Source organism: Anolis carolinensis, chromosome 2 (genome assembly GCF_035594765.1).
Source record: "Anolis carolinensis isolate JA03-04 chromosome 2, rAnoCar3.1.pri, whole genome shotgun sequence".
Lineage (NCBI taxonomy): Eukaryota > Metazoa > Chordata > Lepidosauria > Squamata > Dactyloidae > Anolis > Anolis carolinensis.
Genome location: NC_085842.1, coordinates 185,747,111 through 185,773,368, shown reverse-complemented (window position 1 = coordinate 185,773,368; position 26,258 = coordinate 185,747,111). Strand labels below are relative to the sequence as shown.

Sequence of the window (26,258 nt, the reverse complement as noted above, 5' to 3'; positions counted from 1 at the left end):
ACTGAGAAGTGGTGTGAGAAGTAGTGTGTGGCTGAAATTCTATCCTTCAAGTGTACTTTTACACATCTTCCTATTGCACAAATAAGCAAAAAGAGAAACAATACTTTTCTGATTAAACATTTCCCCCTCTAGAGCAGGGGATACTACTTGTGTGAATTCTTGAGATGAACAAATGTTTTAAGCCAGGATACATTTTTCAGACAAACTGAGAAAGTCACAATCCATGAGTTTACTAGATCCCCCACTCACCAAATTGTATGTCCAAGTCCAGGAATATGCTTTATGTGAGATAATATCTCTTCCATGATTGAATCACTACTACCACGGGGGAAAAATGGCTTTATTTCTCAAAAATATAGGGGCTAAAACATTGTCAGGTTTTTGTTAAACCAACATTTCAATGGCATACAAGATAATTTTACAACACAGTGCTAAACATTACAAAGAAGAGATATCCAGTAAATGCTAATTCAGATGGATGGCTAGCAATGTGAGCACTATTTAAACATGCAACAATGAACATGAAGCTGCACAGAGCAAGCTGCTTGTACCAGTGAGTCTCCTGTTCCTTTAATAATTGTGTAATTAAAGCTAAGGGAGCAGGAGATGCTGCACACAAGCCTGTTATGCACAATTCTTTTCACAGCTCTGTGGTTGTAAGGGAGCAAGAATCCTGGAGACATCATGCCTGAAAGTGGGTCCCAGCTGTGCTCCTTTGAGATGCACAACCACAGACATGAGAGGATACAGCATAATTAGCACAGCTGGAATTTCAAAGTTCTGGCACAAGGGGATCCAGAACTTTATATGAACAGCATAAACTCCATTTAAAACAAAATTAAATTATATCTACGTGGCTAGACTTGGTACTGCCTGAAGTGGGTTGACAAGGCAAACCAGCCTTCTTCTTTTTGATTTTCAGTCTACAAATGGAGAGAAAAAGATATAGTGAGTTACATTTCTTGAATGTGCGTTTTTCTTTTTTTTGCCATCCCCTCTTTATTGACCCATTCCAATTAATTTCTTGATGTAGAGAGATATCTGTGGAAACAGATGGAATGCTTTGGGACCCTAGTCATGATACAATTATTTGAATGTTGGACTAAGATTCCAGGATTAAACCCAGCCTGCTTAGTGAAAATCCACTGAAAGACCTGGGGAATGTCATGCTCATCCTTAGAGCAGCAGTTCCCAAACTTTTCCAGTCATGGAACCCTTCAGAATTCATTTATTTTCCATGGAACCCTAACTCTATTCCTGATTTGTTTAATCAAAAATATATTCTGGACAATTTAACACTAATTCAAACAGGTTTCCCAATTTTCTGTATAACATCTAATTTTTGAGTAAATTTAACTCTGATATTGTATGAATACTATTTCAATTCTCAACGCGTGCGTCTTTTATATCAAAAGCTGTACAAGAAATAAAAAAAATAAAAAAGAAACGTGGAATCAACCTGAAAAATTAATTAGTTATGAATCACTCTTGTAAAATGTTGAAATCTGCAGCCACTAACTACATATATTGAGCAGGAGTGTGGTGTTTTATGTAGTGTAACAGGATTTTAAATGGTTCAACTGGATTTAACTATTTATTTTTAATCAGTCCTGTGTTTAATTCATTTTTAATGTTTGTATGCTTTGGATTTTAATTTACATATTATATGTTTTTAGTGTTAGCTGCTTTCAACCTCCTTTGGAAGAGAAGTGGGATATGAATACATATAGTTACATACATACCAGCCCTGAGTCCTTGGGATGTCTAGTTTACCTGGGCCAGGTCACCACTTACTGAAGTCTCCTTTTTTTCTCTCTGGTGCCTGCCAGAGCACTAACCCAATGAAAGGCAAAGAGCACTCCTTAAGATGCCTTGCCATAGTCTTCCGCTGAATGTGATGTGCTATGATGTGCCATGACAACCAGGGGTAGATTACCCCTGGCCATGACTTACCGGGGTGCCTGGCTTGTTAAAGGTACTTTGGAAAACTATGTCTCTCATGTATATAATTTGCCCTAAACACTCCATGTTTTTTCCTATGTGTTCCTATTTGGCCTACAGTGGGGGAAAAGTATTTAGTCTGATACCAATTGTACAAGTTCTCCCACTTAAAAAGATGAGAGAGGCCTGTAATTGACATCATAGATAGACCTCAACTTCGAGAAAACACATTCAACATGAGAAAACACATTCAAACAATCACAATGTCTGATTTTTCATGAATTTATTTGCAAATTATGGTGGAAAATAAGTATTTGGTCAATAACAAATGTTCATCTCAATACTCTGTTATATATCCTTTATTGGCAATGACAGAGGTCAAACGTTTTCTGTAAGTCCTCACAAGGTTGGAACACACTGTTGCCTATTCCTCCATGCAGATCTCCTCAAGAGCAGTGATGTTTTGGGGTTGTCACTGGGCAACACGGACTTTCAACTTCCTCCAAAGGTTTTTTATAGGGTTGAGATCTGGAGACTGGCTAGGCCACTCCTTCGTTGCCCTGGCAGTGTGCTTGGGATCTTTGTCATGCTGAAAGACCCAGCCACGTTTCATCTTCAGTGCCCTTGCTGATGGAAGGTTTGCACTCCAAATCTCACGATACATGGCTCCATTCATTCTTTCATGCATACGGATCAGTAACCCTGGTCCCTTTGCAGAGAAAAAGCCCCAAAGCATGATGTTGCCACCACCATGCTTCACAGTAGGAATGGTGTTCTTTGGATGCAACTCAGCATTCTTTCTCCTCCAAACACGACTAGTTGTGTATCTGCCAAACAATTCTACTTTGTCTTCATCTGACCATATGACATTCTCCCAATACGCTTCTGGATCATCCAAATGCTCTCTAGCAAACTTCAGTCGGGCCCGAACATGTACTGGCTTAAGCAGGGGGACACGTCTGGCACTGCAGGATCTAAGTCCCTGGCAGCGTAGTGTGTTACTGATGGGAGCCTTTGCGACGTTGGTCCCAGCTCTCTGCAGGTCACTCACTAGGTTCCCCCGTGCTCAGTTCTTGTGATCATTTTGACCCCACGGGGTGAGATCTTGTGTGGAGCCCCAGATCAAGGGAGATTATCAGTGGTCTTGTATCTTCCATTTTCTAATTATTGCTCCCACCGTTGATTTCTTCACACCAAGCTGCTTGCCTATTGCAGATTCAGTCTTCCCAGTCTGGTGCAGGGCTACAATTTTGTTTCTGGTGTCCTACAACAACTCTTTGGTCTTCACCATAGTGGAGTTTGGAGTGTGACTGCTTGAGGTTGTGGACAGGTGTCTTTTAGACTGATAACAAGTTCAAATAGGTGCCATTACTACAGGTAAAAAAAAAAGGAAGAGAGGACGACCAAGGGCGAGATGGACGGTATCCTTGAAGTGACTGGCTTGACCTTGAAGGAACTGGGGGTGGCAACAGCCGACAGGGAGCTCTGGCATGGACTGGTCCATGAGGTCACAAAGAGTCGAAAACGACTGAACGAGTGAGACAGGTAATGAATGGAGGACAGAGGAGCCTCTTCAAGAAGAAGTTACAGGTCTGTGAGACCCAGAAATCTTGCTTGTTTTGTTGGTGACTGAATACTTATTTTCCACCATAATTTGCAAATAAATTCGTGAAAAATCAGACAATGTGATTTTCTGGATATGTTTTCTCATGTTGTCTCTCATAGTTGAGGTCTATCTATGATGTCAATTACAGGCCTCTCATCTTTTTAAGTGGGAGAACTTGTACAATTGGCATCTGACTAAATACTTTCCTCCCCCCACTGTATATGTTGTGTTAATTTAATGTTTTATGCTCCTGAGATCCCCATCCCTTCCCTTTGGGGGAAACAGTGTTCCTGAACCCAAAGAACCCCTGGGGGAGAAGAGAGGTATATAAATTCAATAAATAAAATGAATAAATAAAGATGTCTTGCATCCCACGCAATTGTACAGCCTGGGGAAAAGAAACTAAGCTGGGAACTTCCTCATCAAGTTCCTAGTTTCACCTATTTTTTTGGACTTTTTTTGGACATTGCAACACAATACTTCTATTCAGGCAGGGGAAATCATCTCCCTTGCCCCTTGCGGAAAGAGCAATTCACCACCCTGCACCTTTGATGAACAGGACCACTCGCATCGGAAGGAATCTGAATGTCTACAGCCAAACCCCAACCTCTGTCATTTTGCATGATTATGTCAGAATGTTTTTCTCTGGGATCTAGGACTGCCAGATCAGCCCCCTCAATGGGCCAGAATGATCATGTCCATCCCATAGAACAATAGCCTTCCTTCACTTTGTTATTTTTCCTGTTCAATAAAAGGAACTTCATTTATCAACGCTTAATCATCCCTTGTCCCAGCCCACGCCAGCCAGTGAGCCAAACCCCTCTCTGTAATTGTCAGAATTAGAGGCTTGGCTGCAGACTATGCCAGCTTGTGTATAAAAAGGGCTGTGAAACTGTATTCTGTATGCTATCTACTTTATGAATGAATCAATCACTAGCTAGCATCTTATCTGCAGAAAATAAAATCTTCCTTGGCTGAAAATCACCTCCTCTCCTTGCTTGCTAGCTGATTTTAATTGGGGCTAATCTGTATGCTCGCCACAGCAGAGACTCACAATGGGCAGCTCAGGCTGGTCTCACTTCCAGGGGTTGCCTCCTAAAATGCGGCCAACAATAGTTGACACGATAGTTGTAGCACAAAACAGCTATTACAGAGACTATAAATCAAGTAGTTGACTTCATGTGGGTTTTTTAATACTCCATTTTAAATTAGGTTTTAAAGAATTTTTTGCCTTATGTTGCCTAGTGTTCTGTGGAACATAGTCTGGAAACCACTGCCTTTGAGGAAGGCTATGGAAAACCTCCTGAAAATATATCTTGTCAAGAGACCTCTAAGTCAGGGCTGCCATAAATCTGAATCAAAGTACACAACAAGAACTTCTTGATTTCAGTCTGACAGGAGTTTTGAGGCATTCTAAGACTCTAGGAACCATGGAGGTATCAATGAAAAATGCCATACATTTCAAGTAGTGTCAGTTTATGTAGCTGTGCTATTGTGATCCCTTGTGACAATGATTTTATTCAGGAAGTATGGAGGTATTATTGAGTTTTACAGAACCGCTAGAAATACAATCGTCCACCTTCTCCGAGATGCTGAACTTCCATTTGTAGATTTTGATATCCCACAATCCTCTCCTTTCCCCTTGAATTCTGCTGTCTCAGGGATTGCCGTAACTATAATCAAACTCTTTTTTACTCAACCACAATTATGCCTGGAATCCTTTTTCAATCATTTACCACTTACAATCTTAAAACATTCCTTAAGATTTTGACTTTTATCATTTTCACTCATTTTTAGGCATGTTTGTACCAGTTCTTTGTACATGGTAAATTACATTCATTTGCATTCATTCCAATGAATGATTGCAGTCAATAGTTTATTCTGGTACTATTTATTTATTTAGCATTTGTGATGGTTTCCCCAAGCATACTGTGTGAATGGTGTTAATTTAACTTTATAAGGATTAGCATTTGCTCAACAGCACTGATAAACAAGTAATACAAACCTTTGTCCTGTGATTGTTGTTTCTCAAGTGTACATTTCCCAGTGATATACTCTGCGGTAGACAAGTATTTAGATCTGGAGGAATAAAAGAAGAGTGGGAGGGATCCTTAAGCAATTCTTCTGTAAATTCCCATTCAGTCTGAAAGTGGATTGTAAGAGTCAAGACTTTGGGGGTAGAATTTCAGGAGTTTGATGTGAAGGAGATGCAATTCCCAGAGAAAAGCTAATGTTGAGGCTTCCTGACTGGCAGAAAATTCCCTCTAGGTATAGAGAAATCAAGGATTATTCACAGGAGCCAGTATTTGTCAGTCTTTTGTAAATCCATAAGAGTGATCACAGAAAAGATAATGGCTCAAGGTAAGCCATTTTAGCCTCTCTGTGGAATTGCCTCAGCTATCAAGCTGGATGAACACCAAGAAAAGCGCTTTTTCATTGGAATAATAAATTGAGAAGATTGGGAATCTCCTCAATTTAAAGGCAAGTCTTTGTATCTCTCAAATTACTGTATATACTCGAATATAAGCCAAGTTTTTCAGCCCTTTTTTAAGGCTGAAAAACGCCTCCTTGGCTTATACTCGGGTGAGGGTGGTGGTGGAAGATGTGGAGCTGAAAGAAGGGCTTCCTTCAGTCCCACACCTTCTGTCCAGGACTCTCACCTCCCTGCTCAGCAACCTAGCTCTCCTTTCTTCTCCCCCGCCCCACGTGTGCCATTTTCTCCCTCTCCCTGCTGCTGCTGCCCGGGATCTGAAGTCTGGAGGCAGATCCCATCCTTGCCTGCTCTTTCCTTCCTTCCTGCCCGGGAGATCTGCTCCATTGCTTCCCTGCCTGGTCTGGCTTTCCCAGTCCTTGCTGGAAGATCTGCTCCATTGCTTCCCCTCTCTGGTCTAGCTTCCTCTAGCTCTCTCTCTCTCTTTCTCCCTCCCTCCTTGATTCCTGGCTTCTGTCCTGGCTGGGAGATATGCTCCGTTGCTTCTCTGTCTGGTCTGGCTCTCTCTCTCTCTCTCTATCTCTCCCCTTGATTCTTGGCTTTATTCTTGCTGGGAGATATGCTCCATTGCTTCTCTGTCTGGTCTGGCTTTTCCTCTCTCTCAATCTCTCCCTCCTTGATTCCTGGCTTCAGTTCTGACTGGGAGTTCTGCTTCCTTGTTTCCCTCTATGGTTTGGCGCTCTCTCTCCCTCCCCTCTCCTTCCTTATTTATTATTTATTTATTTCCATCATTTCTATCCCGCCCTTCTCACCCGAAGGGACTCAGGGCGGCTCACAATCTGGCAAAATTCAATGCCAATATACAATACAAAAAGATAAAACATAAGCAATTAAAACAATTTGATAATTTAACAAAATACAATAAATAGATTTAAAACCATCTATATATATAAAAGGGTAATGAAATTTCGGCCTAGGACAAAACAACAAAACTACACATCCCAGAAACACTAAACTTGGCAGCACAACCCCTCATCCATGCTTCTACGTTCATACAACAAATAGAAAAGAAAAATAAAGTCCTAATTAGAGGGAGATGAATAATTGTTTTCATCCATTTGCTGCCAGTTAAAAGGCTAAGCTCCGCCCACTTGGTCTCCTAGCAACCCACTCAGCCCAGGGGACAGGCAGAGTTAGGCCTCACTTAGGCCTATTCCCCACTGCCTATAAAATACAGATTATCAGATTTGAACAGGATTATATGGCAGGGTAGACTCAAGGCCCTTCCACACAGCTATATAACCCATTTATAATCTTATATTATCTGCTTTGAACTGGATTACCTTGACTCCACAATGCCATATAATCCACTTCAGTGTGCAGTCAGACACAACTGGACTTAATGTCAGGAGAAAACCGTTACCCTTTACCTTAACTACCATCAATTCCTCAATATTTTATTTCCCATACCACCATACTTCGCCACAGCAACGCGTGGCCGGGCACAGCTAGTACATTATAAAATACTTGAGCCACTGCTAAGTGGCTTCCCTCTTTGGTCTGGTCCCCCCCCCCTTCCTTCCTTTCTACCTTATTTTACTCTTATTATTATTATTATTATTATTATTATTATTATTATTATTATTAAAAAGGTAAAGTTTTCCCTGACGTTAAGTCCAGTCGTGACTGACTCTGGGGGTTGGTGCTCATCTCCATTTCTAAGCTAAAGAGCCGGCATTGTCCATAGACACCTCCAAGGTCATGTGGCCGACATGACTGCATGGAGCACCGTTACCTTCCTGCATGTTTTTGAACTGCTAGGTTGGCAGGAGCTGGGGCTAACAGCGAGCGCTCATTCCACTCCCGGGATTTGAACCTGGCACCTTTAGTCCGCAAGTTCAGCAGCTCAGCGCTTTAACACACTGTGCCACCAGAGGCCCCTATTATTATTATTATTACATTTATTATTTTATCATTATTATTACATGTATTATTTTACTCTATTATTTTATTACATTTATTATTTTACTCTATTATTACATTTATTATTTTACTCTATCATTATTATTATTACATTTATCATTTTACTCCATTATTGTTATTCTCACATTTATTATTTTACTCTATTATTATTGGAAGGATACGTAAGCACATTTACATTGAAGAAGGTTAGAATAATGATTTAATCAGAGTTGGACAGTTTTATCTTAAATTACAGTTTTATGTAAATATTTTAAAAAATTAACCTACTGATGCCTCAATTAATGTAATTTTATTGGTATCTATTTTTATTTTTGAAATTTACCAGTAGCTGCTGCATTTCCCACCCTTGTCTTATAACTCGAGTCAATAAGTTTTCCCAGTTTCTTGAGGTAAAATTAGGCGCATTGGCTTATATTCGGGTCGGCTTATACTCAAGTATATACGGTAACGCTGTGTAAATTTGACTAAAAGACTTATGAGCGTGTGAGGTGTGTGGGTTCCGGGCTGTGTGGTCGTGTTCTAGCAGAATTTTCTCCTGACCTTTTCCTGCATCTGTGGCTGACATCTTCAGAGGAGCCACAGATGCAGGCCAAATGTCAAGAGAAAATGCTACAAGAACACGGCCATACAGCCCAGAAACCACACAACGCCCCAGTGATTCTGGCCATGAAAGCCTACAATACATTATGAGCATATGTTTTAGCTAACAAAAACTCCCTCCTTTTTATGGATTTCATAAACCAGACTGCTTTTTGTTTGGCTGTTGGAGGAGGGGAAAGGTGAATCGTGAGCTAAAAAACATTTTATTAATAATTGCATGACTCTTCTCAACAACCCCCAAACTAACATTAATGTATTATCTTTTCTGGTGGAAAGTAAAATTGTCTTATTCCCTTAGTGTTTTCTTCTTACTTTGCAAATTATAAAAAATATGGAAAAATGTCAAAACTCCAGATTTTATCATTGTTATTGCAATTTAGGGAAGAGCTGACTCAAACTACAACCAGAATTAAGCAAGACTTTAAGAACATAATATAATCCAAGCAAATTTTAGGAATCACAAAACAGATTGCGCAGATTGAACAAGTAAAAGGAGTCACAGTACAGTAGAGTAGAAGGACATCTCCCTGCCTTACTAAATTATCACCAATGCCTCTCTGGATTGAAACCCTGGTGTGGCGTTTAGGAGGCCCAACTACATGTTATTTGATCCACATTGTGATTCCCAAACATAAATCTTGGATTGATTAAAAAGGTCTTCACATTTCTCCCACAGCAAAGACTTTCCCCAACACAAGTCTCTAAGCACTGGGATCCAAATCTGAACTGGTACTGTCCCAGGATGACAGCAATGTATAAAATCCCTCCATCATGCAAGGGGGCCCAATGTAGCTAAGGCATCCTCCTGGGTTAGTGTGCAAAGCCTCCAGTGGCTCAGTGTATTAAAGTGCTGAGCTGCTGAACTTGCAGACCAAAAGGTCCCAGGTTAAAATCTGAGGAGCCGCTGTTAGCCCCAGCTCCTGCCAACTTAGCAGTTCGAAAACATGCAAATGTGAGTAGATCAATAGGTACCGCTCCGGCAGGAAGGTAACGGCGCTCCATGCAGTCATGCCGCCCACATGACCTTGGAGGTGTCTACGGACAACACCAGCTCTTCGGCTTAGAAATGGAGATGAGCACCAACCCCCAGAGTCGGACACGACTGGACTTAACGTCAGGGGAAACCTTTACCTTTACCTTTAGTGTGCAAATATTGGTGTGTGAAACATACTTGTTGGTTCCTGCTTTCTTCTATTCTCTCTGGAGTCTTCTGTAATAGCTGCCTTGTTGTAAGCCTCTCTGGGTCAGAAAGCAATAGAAGGGTGGGAGGAAAGAAATCTAATAAACACTGAGTTACTGTTGGCATTATTCTTTTTCATAAACAAATAGCAGAGCTCTGACTGGATCTGGAGAACTGGTGGAAACAGGCACAGCAATCCTCCTAGATGCTCTTTCTTCCCCAAAATGTATGAGAAAGAAAAAGATCAGACACAGGATGGAGGGAGCCACTTACCACAGCCCAATCAAGGCCAGTAAATAAAGCTGCTGTTGTTGAGGCTGGGGGAGATGTCTCTCTAGGGCTAGGAATGAAACAGTGAATGGATGTTGCCTTTTACAAGCCTCTCATTGGGCAATAGAAAGAAAAGTCAGGGATTCAGAAACCAAAGACAAACAGTCTAATATATAAATCTTAAACACAACTCCCACCTCCATGCTTCTGGAAACTTCTTTAGGAACATACACAACTTGTGAGTCCTTTCTCCACAAGTACATTTATCCATGGAGACTGTTTACATGTAACCAAGTGTCACTTTGGACTGTACTCACTTTGGCTATGTACATAATGAATTCCAGGCTTATGCTACTAATATTCTCCTAAAGTTCAGGTCTGCACAACTTTGCAGTACTGAGGGGCCACACTAAAATAGGCTAAACCTCTTTGGGCTGCAGATAGGTTTTCATAGCCTCATTCAGGGTTTGTGCGAAGGCGCCTTTCACTCAGAGCAAACAGTAAAGTGGATTAGCCTCAAGTTCCCCACCTCCCTTCAGCTCTTTCTGTGGGAAAGAGGAAGTGTCTTATCTCTTGCCTCCACTGCTCTTCCTTTCCTTTTGCCTCTAGAATCATAGAATAGTAGAGTTGGAAGAGACCTCATGGGCCATCCAGTCAAACCCCCTGCCAAGAAGCAGGAAATCGCATTCAAAGCACCCCGGCAGATGGCCATCCAGCCTCTGCTTAAAAGTCTCCAAAGAAGGAGCCTCCCGAACAGCCCTCACAGTGAGGAAATTCTTCCTGATGTTCAGGTGGAATCTTCTTTCCTGTAGTTTGCTGGGTTGCCTCTGTCATTTCTTTCTCCTACAGAGGGAAATGCTGTCCTCTGCACCATTCATTTCCCTCATTGGTGAGGGAGAAACATCATGATGCACTCGAGTACTTGAGAGGGACTGGAGAGAAGATGTAAAAGAGTGTTCCTGTCCATTGCTGGAGAAAGACATCTCTGAGGCATCCGCGTGCTTCAACTGGCATCAATCTTGCACCATACTGTGGGAGGAAAGCATTAGTCTCGGAGGCAGAGAGGTCTATCTGCGGTCACCCCCATTAGTCAAAGAGGTGATATGACTGGTCTACGTTGAGCCTCCACTCGTGGGAGGTCGTTGAAGACCTGCTGAGTTTGACAGCGAGGTCATTTTGGGTCCTGGATGGGTGGAGGGCCGTTGGGGAGATCCCGTGTTCAATAAACCAGTCCCAGAAGTGAAGGGTGAGTGTGAGGAGCTTCCTAGATCCCGTGTCTCCCTGTTTGTTGATGTAGTATATTGAGATGGTCAGTATCTGAACCAGCTTGTGCAGGATCAGTACAGAAGGTACAGAGGGCCTTGAAGATCGCCAGTAGTTCAAGATAATTGAAATGGTTTTTGTTTTCTTCTGTGGACCGGAGGTCTTGGATCATTAGGTCTCTGTAGTGTACTCCCCATCTGTAGGTAGAGGAGTCCATTGTGATGGTGTCTTCTGGTTGTGGATTGTGGAAGGGGACCTCTCAGCAAACATCAAATCAAGTCCACCAATTCAGAGTTTGACATACCAGTCTCGGTATGGTAACAAACCAGGAGCTGTGATGTAGGAGAGGGTTGAACTGGTTGATAAATTATCTCTGCAATGGCCGGAGGCAAAGACGGGCATGGGGAATGACTACTACTATTGAAGGCATGTGGCCAAGAAGGACCTGGATGGCTCTGGCTCGAACTCGGCGTCGGTCCCGACAGTGGGCAATCTCTTTCTGGAGGGTACCGAGCCTCTCTTGACGAAGGAAAGCTCTTTGCATGGAGGAGTCAAACATTGTTCCAATGAACGTTACTGTTCTTACTGGGGCAAGGCTTGATTTCTTGGCGTTGAGCAGGGGACCTAACAATTCCAGGAAAGATAGGGTGAAGTCCATGTATGACTGCAGAGTTGTTGGTGACCAGCAGCCAGCTGTTAGGATATGGGAAGAGGACAATGCTAAGCTTATGAAGATACGCTGCCACTACTGCCATGCATTTTATGAAGTTACGTGGTACTGTGGCCAGACCAAAGGGGAGAACTGTGCACTGGTATGTCTGCTGACGTACCCTGAAGGCTAAGAATCGCTGGTGGGTGTGGCATACACCAATGTGGAAGTATGTGTCACGGAGGTCAATGGTGGCGAATCAATCTCCTTCCTCGAGCAGGAGCACAATGGAATATATTGTCACCATTCAAAATGTTTTGGGCATCAGGAAAGCATTCAGTGCCCAGAAGTCTGGGATTGACCGGAGGCTGGTGCCGAGTCCTCTGATGCTGGTGGATTTGCGTCGGTATCCTGCACTTTGCGACAAGAAGTTTGAAATCTTGGTGAGATTTCAACTTGTCATCAAAATCTGCATTGAACAAGCCTAAGGCTTAGAAGAGAAATTCTTCAATGACTTAATGGGAGGCCATGGACAGGCCAGAGGAGTGGAGACAGGAATGTTGACAGATGGCAACGGCATAGGCAATCATCTTCCCCGCTATGTCTGTGGTGTGTTTCGCCATCTGTATCTGGTGATGCATCAAGGAGGTAGCTTTCCTCCTCTGAGAGCTTAGCATGGAAAGACTGTGCCTTTTCCCAAAGTAGTCGCTGATATGCATCCATACAGGCACCATCGTTGGAAATTCTTGTCAGCAGGGAAGCTCCCAAGTAGAGTTTCTACTCAACAGAGTTGAACTTCTTTCCTTCCCTGTCTGTCAGGGTTAAGGTTTGTTTGCTTGAAGACTGGGAAGCCTTCACTACCACTGAATTTGGGTTGGGATGGTGAGCTAGCCAACTGTGACCTTTGTCGTCAGTTCGGTAACAGGCCTCAATCTTTTTTGAAGGTGGAAGTATGGAGGATGGAGTTGTTCAGAACGCCTGGATAATTTCCAGTTGATATGACAGAAAGAGAAGTAACGTGGCTGGTGGGGCTTTGGCCTGGACCCTCTTGAAGACCAAGTCATTGACGGTTTTTGAAGTTTGTTTGACTTCCATGCTGAGGGCCTTGGTCATGTACATTGTCAGTTGGGTAGCGCAGCTCCACACAGTAAGCCTCTGAGTTCGGTGAGAGGTCAAGGTCAAAGGACAATACTGACTCAGAGAGAATGGATTCGACAGCCTCAAGCTCAAGGTTGTCCTATTCAGAATGGCGGGGCTGGTGTGCCACCTAGGGGACTGTCGGAGGGGATGGTCTCTTTGTCGGTGCCACAGGAGCCTCTGGGACTCTAGATGGTGATGGTGCAACTGAACCTTACTTCAATGTTGCACCGCTCTGGCTAGGCAAGAAGTCTGGCGACCCTTTTCAGGAGATGTTTCCATCAATGGGAAAAGTTCTTGACGGGCTTGTACCAGTGGAACCAGGGGTGGTTGGGGGCAATAAAGGTTGATGGAGCCAGGACCAGCTGGTACAGCAGTGCCTTCAGTCTGGACACCTTGTTTTTGTGGGCCTGAGCTGTGAAGGCCTGACAATGCTGGCATGAGCCAACCATATGGCTCTCTCCAAGACCGAGAATGCACTTGGCATGGCTGTTGGAATCTGGTATGTTCTGGATACAGTGCTTGAAGCGAGTCGTTGACATCTTTGGAAAAGGCATGCAATTAATGCAAGTGAAGTTCCAGAGAGCTGCGGCAGCGGCAGAAAACAAGGAACTGAGGAGTGCGAGACCATGCCCTGGGGAGGAGTGGGCAGGGTTACCGCCAAAACTTGAAAATCAAAGCTTGAAAAGCTTTTTGTTAGAGCCTGTGTAGGTGCAGTCAACCCATGTGTATTCACAGACCACGAAGAAGAAAGTCAATTATTTAACGCTGTTTTTATAAATGATTTGCATATAGATTTTAAAGACTCTTATAATTTTAATGTTTAAACATTTTAACTTATAAACTGATTGTTTCTTAAATCTTATATTTACATTTTATATTGTTTTTAATTTCTATTGTTTTAATTATATTATTAGCTGCCTGAAATCCCATTATTCGAAGAAAGGCTGGACATAAATTAATATAATAACAATAATAATACTAACAATAATAAGGTATATGTTTACAATCAAGAATTGGAAGAGGACACAAGAGCCATCCAGTCCAACTCCCTGTATTTTGGAAAATGGTGTCATTTTAGCTACGTAATATTGATTGCAGGATTCTAAGTTCAAAAGCTCCTGGCCTACCTGTAAAAATATGAAGTCATCTTAATTTTACCTCCTAGCATTGGCACCATAGGCAGGAAAACGTATTTCTTCTTTTGAACTATCCAGAGTTTCTGATACTGGAACAGACACCTCAATTGTCCTCCTTCCCTTTTCTAGAAAACACATAAAGGGCAGTTTTTGATTACTGGAAGATCTCTAGATGATATGATTAAGCTATTTTAAGTATAAGTTTGCTCTTAAAAAGCCAGTGTGATACAGTGACTTGAGTGTCAGACAAGGACTCTGGGAGACCAGGATCCCTACTTAGCCATGGAAATCCACTAAGTCATCTTGGACAAGACAGTCTCTTAGCCACAGAAAAAGACTGGCCAGGGTGGCCTCAGAGTTACCATAAGTTAAAAATAACTTGAAGGGACATACCATATTTCTTCAATTGTAAGATGTCATTGATTTTAAGACACATCCTAATATTAGTATCACGTCACCAACAAAAATACATAAGATACATCTGCAATTCTAACCCCATTTTTAGATATATTTATAAGGGAAAAAGTGATTCTTAGAATTGAAGAAATACAGTAACAACAAACTTTGAGCACATAGTGAACAAAGGAGCAGCTAGGTTTTCTTAAGGTTATTTATAAAACATTCTGTTAGATAAAAACAGCTGCATGAATATGATAGGATATTATATTGGAACATACCAGTTAAGTTAACAAGTGGTGATGGAATTGGTGAAATTGGTGGAGACACAGAAATAGAGGTAGATAATCTCTGCTGATTGGTCAGCAGCAATAGTTTGTCACGTGCCTCTGCACTCTGGCGATTCAGCTCAGCTATTCGTTCATCCAAACTCCTTGGAAATTCCTTCACTCTGCTTTTGGCTTGGCTTTCTCCCTAGGTGAGCATTTAAGGGACACTTTACAAAGACATCTTACAAAGAAATTTTTAATTTCTTGCATTACTGAACATGGTTTATAAGATTTCACATAGAAGATCTATACAACTGCAATAGTAGTCATCATGCTCTCCTATAATTTACTTCTAGTAACATACTGCTGCTTGATATGACAAAAGGTAAGGTTCAGAAATACCATTCTCCAACAGAATTGTATCAGACAAATGACAATACAAGAGGCACAATTCTGAATTTGGATTTTCACAACTTGGACATTAATGAAGTGTTACCACTGCAAAAGAAATTACTACTCAAACTTAAAAGAAGTAAACTGAAAAGGAGTATATGTGTGTGTGTGTGTATATATATATATGGTATATATGTGTGTGTATATATATATATATGTGTGTGTTGTTGTGTAACAGCTGGAGTTACACTTAAAAATGTACCTGTTCCAACTTACAAATTCAATTCAGGAACAAACCTACATGGCTTTAGCCTATAAATGGTTCCGGCCCAGCTTACCTGCCCAAATGTATCTCTCCCTATGAACAATCTCAGAGATTAAGATCATCTGGGGAGGCCCTGCTCTCAGTCCTGCCTCCTTCACAGGCGCGACTAATGAGAACGAGACATGGCCTTCTCAGTGGTGGCCCCTCAGTTACGGAACTCCCTCCCCAGCAACATTAGATCAGCCCCCTCCCTCCTAGGTAAAAACTTGGCTGTGGGATCAGGCTTTTAGTGAATAGGGCAGTGCAATGACAGCTTTGGAATATATGGAACCACTATGGAAAGTAGACTACGACTATGGATAGAGTGATTTTTATGTAATGTAATGTTTTAAAATGTTTAATATGTCTGATTTTAATCTTATTTAATCTTAATTTTAAAATTGTATATGCTTTAAGACACTGAATAATTGCCTCTATGTAAGTCGTCTTGAATCCCCTGCGAGGTAGAGAAAAGTGGGGAATAAATAGAGCAAATAAATAAATAACCTATCTTGTTCATAACTTGGGGACTGCCTTGTATACAAAGTTTATTCATCTAGACCAGGTCTTCTCGCCACTTTCTATCCCTTTTGGACCAAGAAATTTTTATGTCACTCTGGGTAAATAGGTATTTAAAATAATTAGAAAATCAGCATTTGAAAGGCTTGCTAAACATACTGATTTTCCTTTTTATGAAGTACAGCTAAAGCATCTTCTGCAGTTCTTTGTAAACACTGTACACAGCAGTTAAATGTTTTGATTATTTTTCTCTTTAATTTTCATTTTCTTAAGTTTATTCCCCTTTATTTCCTCAATTCTCTTGGGTTTTCCTTGATGCTGAAACTGATTTTGAGCATGTCCTTCTTGACTTGCCTTCACTTGAAAGAAAATAAAAATATTTAAAGCACAATTTATGACTCCAGTTTAGTGGCCAGTGAATTTAAAAAATGTAAGAAACCAATTTCAGAATAATACCAGGAGTGCAAAAATATATCCTATATGTAAAGACTTCAGCTATGCTTATCTTTGAAGAAAACAAACTGAGTGAACAGGAGAGCATTTTATAAAATCTCAGAAATTGTAGTCCCCAGAAAACAGATGGAGTATTAAGTTTACGGAAATCGGGGTTACAGCATTTATTCATTTTCTTCTGATATCATGTGTCTATTGTCTCTATCTTTGTCTGGTTGCCACAAAAAGAAAGTAACATCTGACTTGGCATTCTGTACACACATTTTATTGTGTTTATGGGGATTCCTGTATCAGATACTACTTACACTGGGCTGTATTTGTCAACAAGCCAACTGATCCACAGTTGGTATTCACAAAAGAAAATGTAAAGGATCACTGAGGATCTCTTTTCTTATGAAGTGAATAATTATGTACATGAAAATGCAAAAGCATGCTTAAACTTTTCAGAGGTGGCTACAGCACAGAAGCTCTGAATTTAAATACTCGTTCATGGCATGCTAGACTGGTCTTTCATGCCTACCTGCTCTTCCATAGATCCATCCTGTTTTGTGTCTAGTTGTTGCAAATTGCTGCTGGTCTCCTGGCAACAATGTCTGAATTTGTTCAGCTGAGATTTAATAATTGAATTCTGGAGTATGAGCTCAACTATTTGCTTCTGGAAATCATCATTCTGTGTATATACCATGGGTGCACCAGGACAGAATTTCTCTAAAAAGTCACCCAAATCTTGTCCCACTTCTGCAGAGAAGGTTTCTACTGATAGGTGGTCATCTGAGCAATGATAATTCTGCAAGGATTTGGTTGCAACAGGACCACCACCTCTTTGAACAAAAGGACTGCCATTCTCCTGTACCACTGGTGACTCGTGTAAGGCAAAAGGCTTCTGCTCTTCATTTTGCTCTCTTGTAGCATATTCTATGGAAAAAAAATGATAAAATAAAACCAAATATTTATGCATTTAATCATAAATGAAGGATACTAACAAAGGCTATCCAAGGGTGAGAGTGAGGGAACAGAATTCTAGGAGGGGTGAATTCTAGGAGGGGTTGCAATGCTAGTTAGGAGTGCCAACCTTTTCCTCTCTCTCAAAAATATGATCTGAAATCACAATTAACATATCTGTAACCAATTCCAAATGACAATTTTTAATAATCTGAAGTAAATATTGTGCTTTTTAAATACATTTATTTGACACACAGGACCAAGAGTATTTTTCTGACATATTTTGGCTTGACATTTTTGTTACATGTATATTTGCTCCTTATGTTTTAAGTGCATATTACCCAAATACAATTGTAAAAGGAACAACTTTGTTTCTTTTCCTATCTGCTTAAGATAATGCTATATTTCTTTTTCAAACCAATCAGCTGGGAGAAGCAAACAAGATCATCTTGCCATCTGGATTGGCTAAGGCTAGCTGAAAGGCCAAATAAAGACTTTCTAGAGCTGGATCCAGTGTATTTAGGATTTTGCAAGAGTGATGGATATTGAGAATGGAGATGCAGGCAAAACGATCCTCTTACCTCCCTGAACAAGAGGCAAGGACTCGCTGCTCTTCTGCAGTGGTGGAGATAACATGACTGCTGGCTGGAATATACAAGCTGAAACTAAAGATGCTGGGTACGTTTTATCTGGAGGATGTAGCAGCACTGCATTTTTACTGGAACAATCAGACATCTCCATCTTTGCACCAGTACAGTCTGGGATGGGGTTCTCTGCTGAGACAAATTACATAAATTTGCTATATTAGAAAAAGTAAGTTTTGGGGGCGTGGGAGGCAGAGGAGGAGCAGGAAAGAGGAGGGAAAGCTTGGAGGGGGAGGAGTAGGAAGGAACCAAAGAGCCCCTCAGTATGCTTCCTGGAACCCTTGGGACTCCGCAGAGTACACTTTGAGAACTCTTGCTTTGGAGGATATATGACCAGAAATAAATTGTGCTATCCCACCACCTTATAGTTATTGATTCAGCTCTTATACAGGGTGGGGCATAAATATCTCCCACATTTTGAATGGGTATAAAAAATGAATAAAACTATCTAGAAAAAAAATATATTTCTGAAAACTACATTCAAAGTTTTGTTTTAATGGGGTTTAAAAATCATATTGGACAAATCATTTTGCAAGGATGCAGTTTTAAATCAGCATGCAGAATTCTCCTCAAACTCCTGCTTGATAGCACCAGTAACATGGCAAGTTTATGAGTGGAATCCTTTGGCGACTGCTGAGTGGATGCTCTCACTGCTTTCACCTTTTCTGGTGTTCTAACATTCTTAATTCTGCAAGGGATGTTCTTTTCAGTTTTAATCCAGTTGCCTGAAGATTAGAAATCTATAGGAAAATTGTTTTCCCATCTTGTACAGATGCATTTTGACCAAGCATGAAGTGTCTACAGAACACCCTGCATTGTTATCACAATATGATGGTTTTTACAATACAGATGAACAACCAAGTCCAGATGTTCACCAGTCCAACTCATGATGGGCACTGAAAACAGCAGAGCCTAACCTAATGAATCAGACATACCCCACCTCTCAACCCCCAACACAGTGCCCCCTTGAAATATGGAGATCTCTATGCCCCACCCTGTATTTTAAAACTGACATATCACACAGATTATTTGCATTTACTGCTATTGAGTGGAAGCCTCACACCTTTAGTGGCCTTTGAACTCCTGACTGAAAACTCCTTTGTCTTTCCATAATCTGCTATCCTGTGTGATTCTGTAGCATGAGGCACACCAGTGCGTGACTGTTCATCTTGTGCAGCAAGGTTACGCTGGAACGTACTCTAGAAGGAAAAAAGAAGAAATAAATATATTATTTGAGCATTTCCATTAGCTTATGGCTAGCAAACAAGCAGCATGACAAATGTACTTTCAGGCATTTTTCTGCCTTTTTTGTAGGGCAGTAAAAACATAATTACTTTATGTTGTGATAAGGATATACAATAAATAAAATAAATATTTCCATAGAGGTGTATCATTGTAACACAGAGGCAATAGCAGTCCCCAAACAAAGGCCTGAGGGCTGGATGTGGCCCTCCACGGTCATTTACCTGGCTCTCACCCTAAACTTTAGCTTTAGGGTAACCCAGAGCTGAAATAACTTGAAGACACACAACAACAGTCCTAATTAACTTGATTATTTCATCAGCCAAAGCAGGCCCATACTTCCCATGGAAATACTGGTAAGTCTATGTTGGTTAAAACTGTTCATTTTAAAAATTGTCTTGTTCTTTAATTTTGCAATACAAATAAGATATATGCAGTGTGCACAGGAATTTGTTCATATTTTTTTCAAACTATAGTCTTGCTTCCCAAAAAGTCTAAGAAAGTGGTTGTTAACCTTCCTAATGCCACGACCCCTTAATACAGTTCCTCATGTTGTGGTGACTCCCAACCATAACATTATTTTCATTGCTACTTCATAACTGTAATTTTTCTACTGTTATTAATTATAATGTAAATATCTGATATGTAGGATGTATTTTCATTCACTGGACCAAATTTGGCACAAATACTCGATATGCCCAAATTTGAATACTGGAGAGGGGGGGTTGGGGGATTATTGATTTTGTTATTTGGGAGTTTTAGTTGCTGAGACTTATAGTTAACCTACAATCAAAGTGCATTCTGAACTCCACCAATGATGGAATTAAACCAAACTTTGCACACAGAACTCCCATGACCAACAGAAAATACTGGAAGGGTTTGGTGGGCATTGACTTTGAGCTTTGGAGTTGTTGTTTATCTATGTCCAGCCTTCTCTGCTAAACTGGTTCCTAAGACCATCAGAAATATGTATTTACTGATGGTCTTTGACAACGCCTCTGAAAACGCCTTCTCGCGACCCCCCCCCGGGGGTCCCGACCCCCCCAGGTTGAGAAACGCTGATCTAAGGGACCATGAATTGGCCCTCTGCTTAAAAACTTAGAGGACCCCTGCTATAGAAGGTGCCATAACAATGCAAAATTAAATTATTGCAAAGATGAAATAACAAATGGCAGAAATTAATCTAATATAATTGGTTGTATGCTGCCATTAAATTCCAAGTATGAATCACGTATAGTAATTTTGGCCAGTACCTGCATAGCAAAGTTTTCTTCTCTCATCAAAAGGATTTCAGCAGTTAGAGCATCAATGAGGACTCTATGCTCACTTAGTTCCCTTTCAAGCTGCTGCCTATTTATTATTTCTTGGCGTACCTTTGTCTCCGTCTTTTGGGGAACAAGAGGTGGGTCGTTAATATAGCGATCACTAAAGTAATAATATGACAACACAAGTTATCAAATTTAAGCAGTATAGACAAACATTTAATAAAAGCCAGGCTTCAATTCCAGTTACTTTTTTCCCTGAGTCCAGTGCTTTTTTCCCTGCGTTTGTGGAGTTTGGGTCAAAATAATGAAGCAAAAAGAGTAAGCAGAACTATAGTAAAGTTTTATTGTAAGTTTGACACACCGCACCCTATGTATTTGAAATTTATATTGTTATCGCATTCACATAAAAGTCTGCTTTTAAAGCAGTATATAAAAGTGAAGTCGTCCTTTTATCAAGTACAATTACAGATTGGTGGAGATGAAACAGTTCTATCAATAGTTGAGATTCACCCATCATGAACACTATTTTAATTCTAAGAAAATCAATGAAAGGAAATAGTGATTGTGAATTAATCTCTCTTCCTCCCCAAAAAAAATAATGAATACAACATAAAACTTTTAGCCAACATTTGAACCAGGTAACTATTAGACAGATATTGAGGACTATCTTCTTGTCTCATTAAGAAGTAGCAGTGAGAACACTGACGAAGTCATTGAATTTAATTGGCTCCTTTGTTACAAATAGTCCACTTGAAGTTATCAAGGAAAACACAGTGCAATTCATTAAAAAAATCAAGCATCCCAATACTGGAGATTGTCATTTCAGCCAATGACTTTTTAGTCAAGTTTCATGAACAATTTTGCAAATATTTATATTTGTAAAATATATTAATACTATCCTTTGGTATTTTTGTGACCCCATTTTTACACTAGCTCTACTAGCACTCATCACTTGTATTTCAGTACACAATTAGAGCGAATGATGTCAACTTGAAAAACTAACAATGTCTAAATGCAGACAGTATGTATTTAACTGTAAGAAAATACAATGAAACAGCTGCCTTAAAGGAAATAAGCAATAGAAGTTTAAGTTCCAAATGAAACCTTTCCTTCTAAAACTGAAAAAAGCAACTGCAAACAAACTATGAGCTGCTATAGCTGTATAAGAAAAGACAAAGTTCTTACTATAGTTTGAAGCAATACAAATTATTTTCTCACCTGTTTCAAACAGTGCAACATTCGATTCAAGGCATGAACCAGAGAATGAGTAAATCCAGAGACCCCTTCACGACTGTGTACATATTGGACTTCATGCCCCATCCACCTCTCATATTCCTCAATATCATGCTCCAAATCATGCAACATTTGGTTTAGGTACTCTAAGCTAGAATTCTGGCCATTAACAGAAGCAGAAGTAGCATTCAAATTAATCCTTGTCTGTCCAGTAGGAGTCTGTGCAGTTTGTTTTTTCTTCACTGAAAAGGAAAACATTACGGGACTCAGCAGCAGCCTTCATTTGTGACAAACCAAATGCTGTTATGGAATCAAAACACTCAGAAAGTATTTAAAAATACACTAAAAATATGGAAACAGCACCATCATGTCAAACAATTAACACATTCTACAACTTTGTATAACGTTTACCCAGTCTTCATGCATCCATATTTTCTCTTAACCTTTCAAACTCATTCCTCTTCCCCAGTAGGCTGGAAGCAGAACTGCAGCTGCAATCTATGATATTTTACTAAGGCATTTAAAAAATATTCTAAACTACTGAATAACTCAGTGTTTTTTTCTTATTTCTGATGTCCAATCAATGTCTATCCACTTGACAGAACAATAAATACATACTTTGCATTCATATATTAAGCAATGATGCAGGGTGGGTTGATGTTTTTTTTTACTTTTAGAAATGCATTATTTCACACAATTAATTAATAAATAAATTAGTGAATATAATACCAGTCAAATTAGACAATTTGAATAGATATAATCAAATTTGCAGTTAACATTTATCACAATCCTATTTAATTTTTACTCATAAGAGTCTCCATTCCCCATGGCATGATGGAGGTATTGCATGCAGCTGTGAGGCGAGAGGCTATGTTTATAACAGCCCTCATGCTGGTAAAGTCCCACACATCTGTCTTTTGTTGAAGAGCCAGACTAAATGTAACAAAAAGTTACAGGGCACAGTATGACACTGCTGGAGGATGACACTGCTGGAGGATGTCATAGAGATAACGGCAGTGGTGTCATGATTAAATATAAATATATAGTTTGAATGGAACTGTATGGAAGGAAGGAAGGAATGAATGAGAGCTAATAACTTTGAAGACACCATTCTAAAATATTAAGGCCTGCAGTGACTAACTGCTTGCTTGCTGAACTGTAATTAAAAGTTGCTAATGAGAACCTGCTTGCTGTGATAAGAACTGTGACAGTGATAAGAGAAATGTTTACATCTGTCAACTTTTGCTGACTTGATGAACTTTTGGGGGGAAAAAACCAACCTGTTTTCATTAATCAGAGACAGTAGCTCTTTTAAGTTAGTGTTAAGAAGGAAGTCAACACAAGGCCAACACCAATCAAGAAGAGTCAACACCATCTGGCAAGGAAACTGAGATGGAACCAGGATGGAAGATGTCTATCATTAATTTACAACTTTGGGACAACATCGCGAAATATTGCTATATAAGTGACTTTATGACAATTCAGAAATTGTGACAGACAGAGGAGCTGTTCACCCGCCATGCTCTGCTCCCTTGGGAAGGAGAGAGATGGTGTACTCTGAAGAGTGTCAGATTTGCAAGGAAGCAATCTGGTCACTTTGGGTCTCTTTTTCTCAAGGGAAGAGGAAGGAGTGCATTTTGGAGTCATTTAACATTTTAAGGAATCAAGTTGAGCTGTATGGAAAACAGAGATCTGATCCTTGGCATTGTTCTCAGGGAAAGAGGATTTTGGTATTTTAGAAGAATTTTAGAAGTTTTGGAACTGTGTGGCTGGATGGAAAGCAGGGTCTGGCCTAGGCAGGTGCTTCTCCAAGGAAGGAGAAAAGTATATGGTAATACTTGGATGTATGCATGAAGATGAATGCATGTAAATGTGTGTGAATGCTGATTAAAAATGTAACCCTCCTTTGTTTGTTTGTTAGCCAATGTAACTAGTAGGCTGTTGTGAATCCAATGAATCTGTAAGGAATCTGTATGTCTAATGTCATTCTTTGTGTAAAAGTTCTGTAAAAAATCCCGGCCATGAAAGCCTTCGACAACACATTGAACATCTCTACAGGGAGAAATTGTTCCAAGACACACGGAGATTGGAAAAACTAAGGACCAGGAAAGCACATCTGCTGTGCTCCCTGACCTTCCTTCTATGCTGCAGAGACACAGATACCATCCCACAATTTCTCGCAGCCAAAAGGACTTTCAAAACACCACAGGCTCATCATATTTACAACCGCCTAGAACACAACCTCTTAAGAGAGAGAATCTACACCATCCGCAAAGAACTCGCAAACACAGACAAAGAACTGCAGCACCTCCATATCAACATCAGCCAAAAGATTTATCCAGGACTGGGATAAAATAGACAACCTCACCTACAGAAAAATGGAGAAAGACATGGTTCTCCACACCAAGAGACAAAAGCAAAAATTCAACAAATGCTGTAAGCAACAGCCAAAACCAGAACTGGATAAGTCACGGACCATAATCACCCTGACTGACAGACAACTCACTGAAGACCAAGTATCCATTCTAGCAAAAGGAGGAAATTTTGCAGTCACCACCACCAGGATCCCAGTGAAAACATCATTGCCAATGTCGAATCAGCAATTTACCGGCTCCCTGAGGAAGAAGTGGAGGAGGTAAGAATGGAAACAGCAAAGGATCCTGAGAAAGGCAAAACTTCCCCCAGCAACACAATGGGGAAAGAAAGACAGGCCATCAAAGATCTCAACTCAGATCCAGAAATCATCATTCTCCCAGCTGACAAGGGGAATGCCACAGTAATCATGGAAATAGAACAGTACAAAGAAAAAAATCAGACCACTTCTGGATCCCACAATATACAAGAAACTAAAACAAGAACCCACTGACAAAATCACCAGAAAAACTAACACTCTGATAAAGAACTCCTCCATTAACTTTGACATATGCCAACAGCTGTGCAAATCAGAAGCCCTCCCACCCAGGCTTTACGGACTCCCAAAAATCCACAAGGACTCCATCCCACTCAGACCCATTGTAAGTGCCATTGGATCACCGACTTACAACCTGGCAAAATTTCTGGCTACACAGCTACAAACCCACATTGGGCTCACTGCGCACTATATCAAGGACTCAACACACTTCATAGAAAAGATCAGCAACCTCAAGCTAAGCACCAAGGACATCCTGATCAGCTTCAATGTGGTGTCCCTATTTACCAAGATCCTGGTAGCTGACACCCTCACACTAATCAAACAAAACTTCCCAGAAGACATCACAGCCCTGTTTCACCATTGCCTCACCACTAGCTACTTTCAGTGGGACAATGGATTCTATGAACAGAAAGATGGAGTGGCCATGGGGAGCCCGCTCAGCCCAGTAGTAGCAAATTTCTATATGGAACACTTTGAAAAACAAGCCCTAGAAACATCACCAAAAAAGCCAACTGTATGGTTCAGATATGTTGATGACACCGTCACTATTTGGAGCCATGGAGAGGAAGAGCTCAGCAAGTTCCTGGACCACCTCAACAGCATCCACCCAAACATCCAATTCACCATGGAAAAAGAAAAGGAAGGAAAACTGCCATTTCTAGATGTTCTGGTCATCTGCAAACCCAATCAACAATTGGGCCACACAGTCTACAGAAAACCTACACATACAGATAGATACCTTCATAAAAACTCCAACCATCACCCAAGTAAAAAAAAAAAGCACAATCAAAGCCCTGACAGACCGTGCACAAAGAATCTGCGAACCTCACCTCCTCCAAGGTGAACTAAACCATCTAAACTGGGCTCTACAGGCCAATGGATACTCCACCAGACATCAGAAGAGCTTCAAGGCCAAGAACAAGCCATGAGAGTCAAGACAAAGATCCACCCAGAGGAAAGGTGTTCTTACCATACATCAAGGGAACCACTGACCGCATAGGCAAACTGATGAAGAAACACAACCTGCAAACTATCTACAGACCCACTAAGAGAATCCAACAAATGCTATGGTCAGCGAAGGACAAGACGGATCCTCTCACCTCTGCAGGAGTCTACCGTATACCATGCAGCTGTGGACAAGTCTACATAGGGGCCACCAAATGCAGTGCCCAAACACGAGTCAAAGAACATGAAAGGCACTGCAGACTAACTCAACCAGAGAAATCAGCCATAGCAGAGCACTTGATGAACCAACCTGGACACAGTATATTATTTGAGAACACAGAAATGCTTGACCACTCCAACAACTATCATGTCAGACTACACAGAGAAGCCATTGAAATTCACCAGCATGTGGACAACTTCAACAGAAAAGAGGAAACCATGAAAATGAACAAAATCTAGCTACCAGTATTAAAAAACTCAAAAATCAGAACAGTAAATAAGAAGCAACACTCTGAAAACAGAAGAGTTCCAAGGGCAGCTAAT

General features: G+C 40.6%; 1 protein-coding gene across 6 annotated transcripts in view; it reads right to left on the bottom strand.

Moving 5' to 3' along the window:
• Positions 1–322: 322 nt before the first annotated feature.
• Positions 323–26,258, bottom strand: part of spice1 (spindle and centriole associated protein 1) — a 39,116-nt gene continuing 13,180 nt past the window's right edge. For 2 of the 6 annotated variants that reach the window (XM_008120466.3, XM_062971315.1), the window contains 10 exons: positions 21,845–22,101; positions 20,615–20,746; positions 19,183–19,318; positions 18,057–18,251; positions 17,054–17,448; positions 14,877–15,069; positions 14,222–14,324; positions 9,733–9,800; positions 5,553–5,626; positions 323–923 (listed from right to left, as the gene is read on the bottom strand). In XM_008120466.3, coding sequence (XP_008118673.1) covers positions 858–923; positions 5,553–5,626; positions 9,733–9,800; positions 14,222–14,324; positions 14,877–15,069; positions 17,054–17,448; positions 18,057–18,251; positions 19,183–19,318; positions 20,615–20,746; positions 21,845–22,101 — 1,619 coding nt within the window. In that variant the 3' untranslated portion in view covers positions 323–857. Of the gene's footprint in view, positions 924–5,552; positions 5,627–9,732; positions 9,801–14,190; positions 14,325–14,876; positions 15,070–17,053; positions 17,449–18,056; positions 18,252–19,182; positions 19,319–20,614; positions 20,747–21,844; positions 22,102–26,258 lie in introns of those variants that run through there. The other 4 variants (XM_008120467.3, XM_062971316.1, XR_001730904.2 and 1 more) reach the window with 4 other exon arrangements.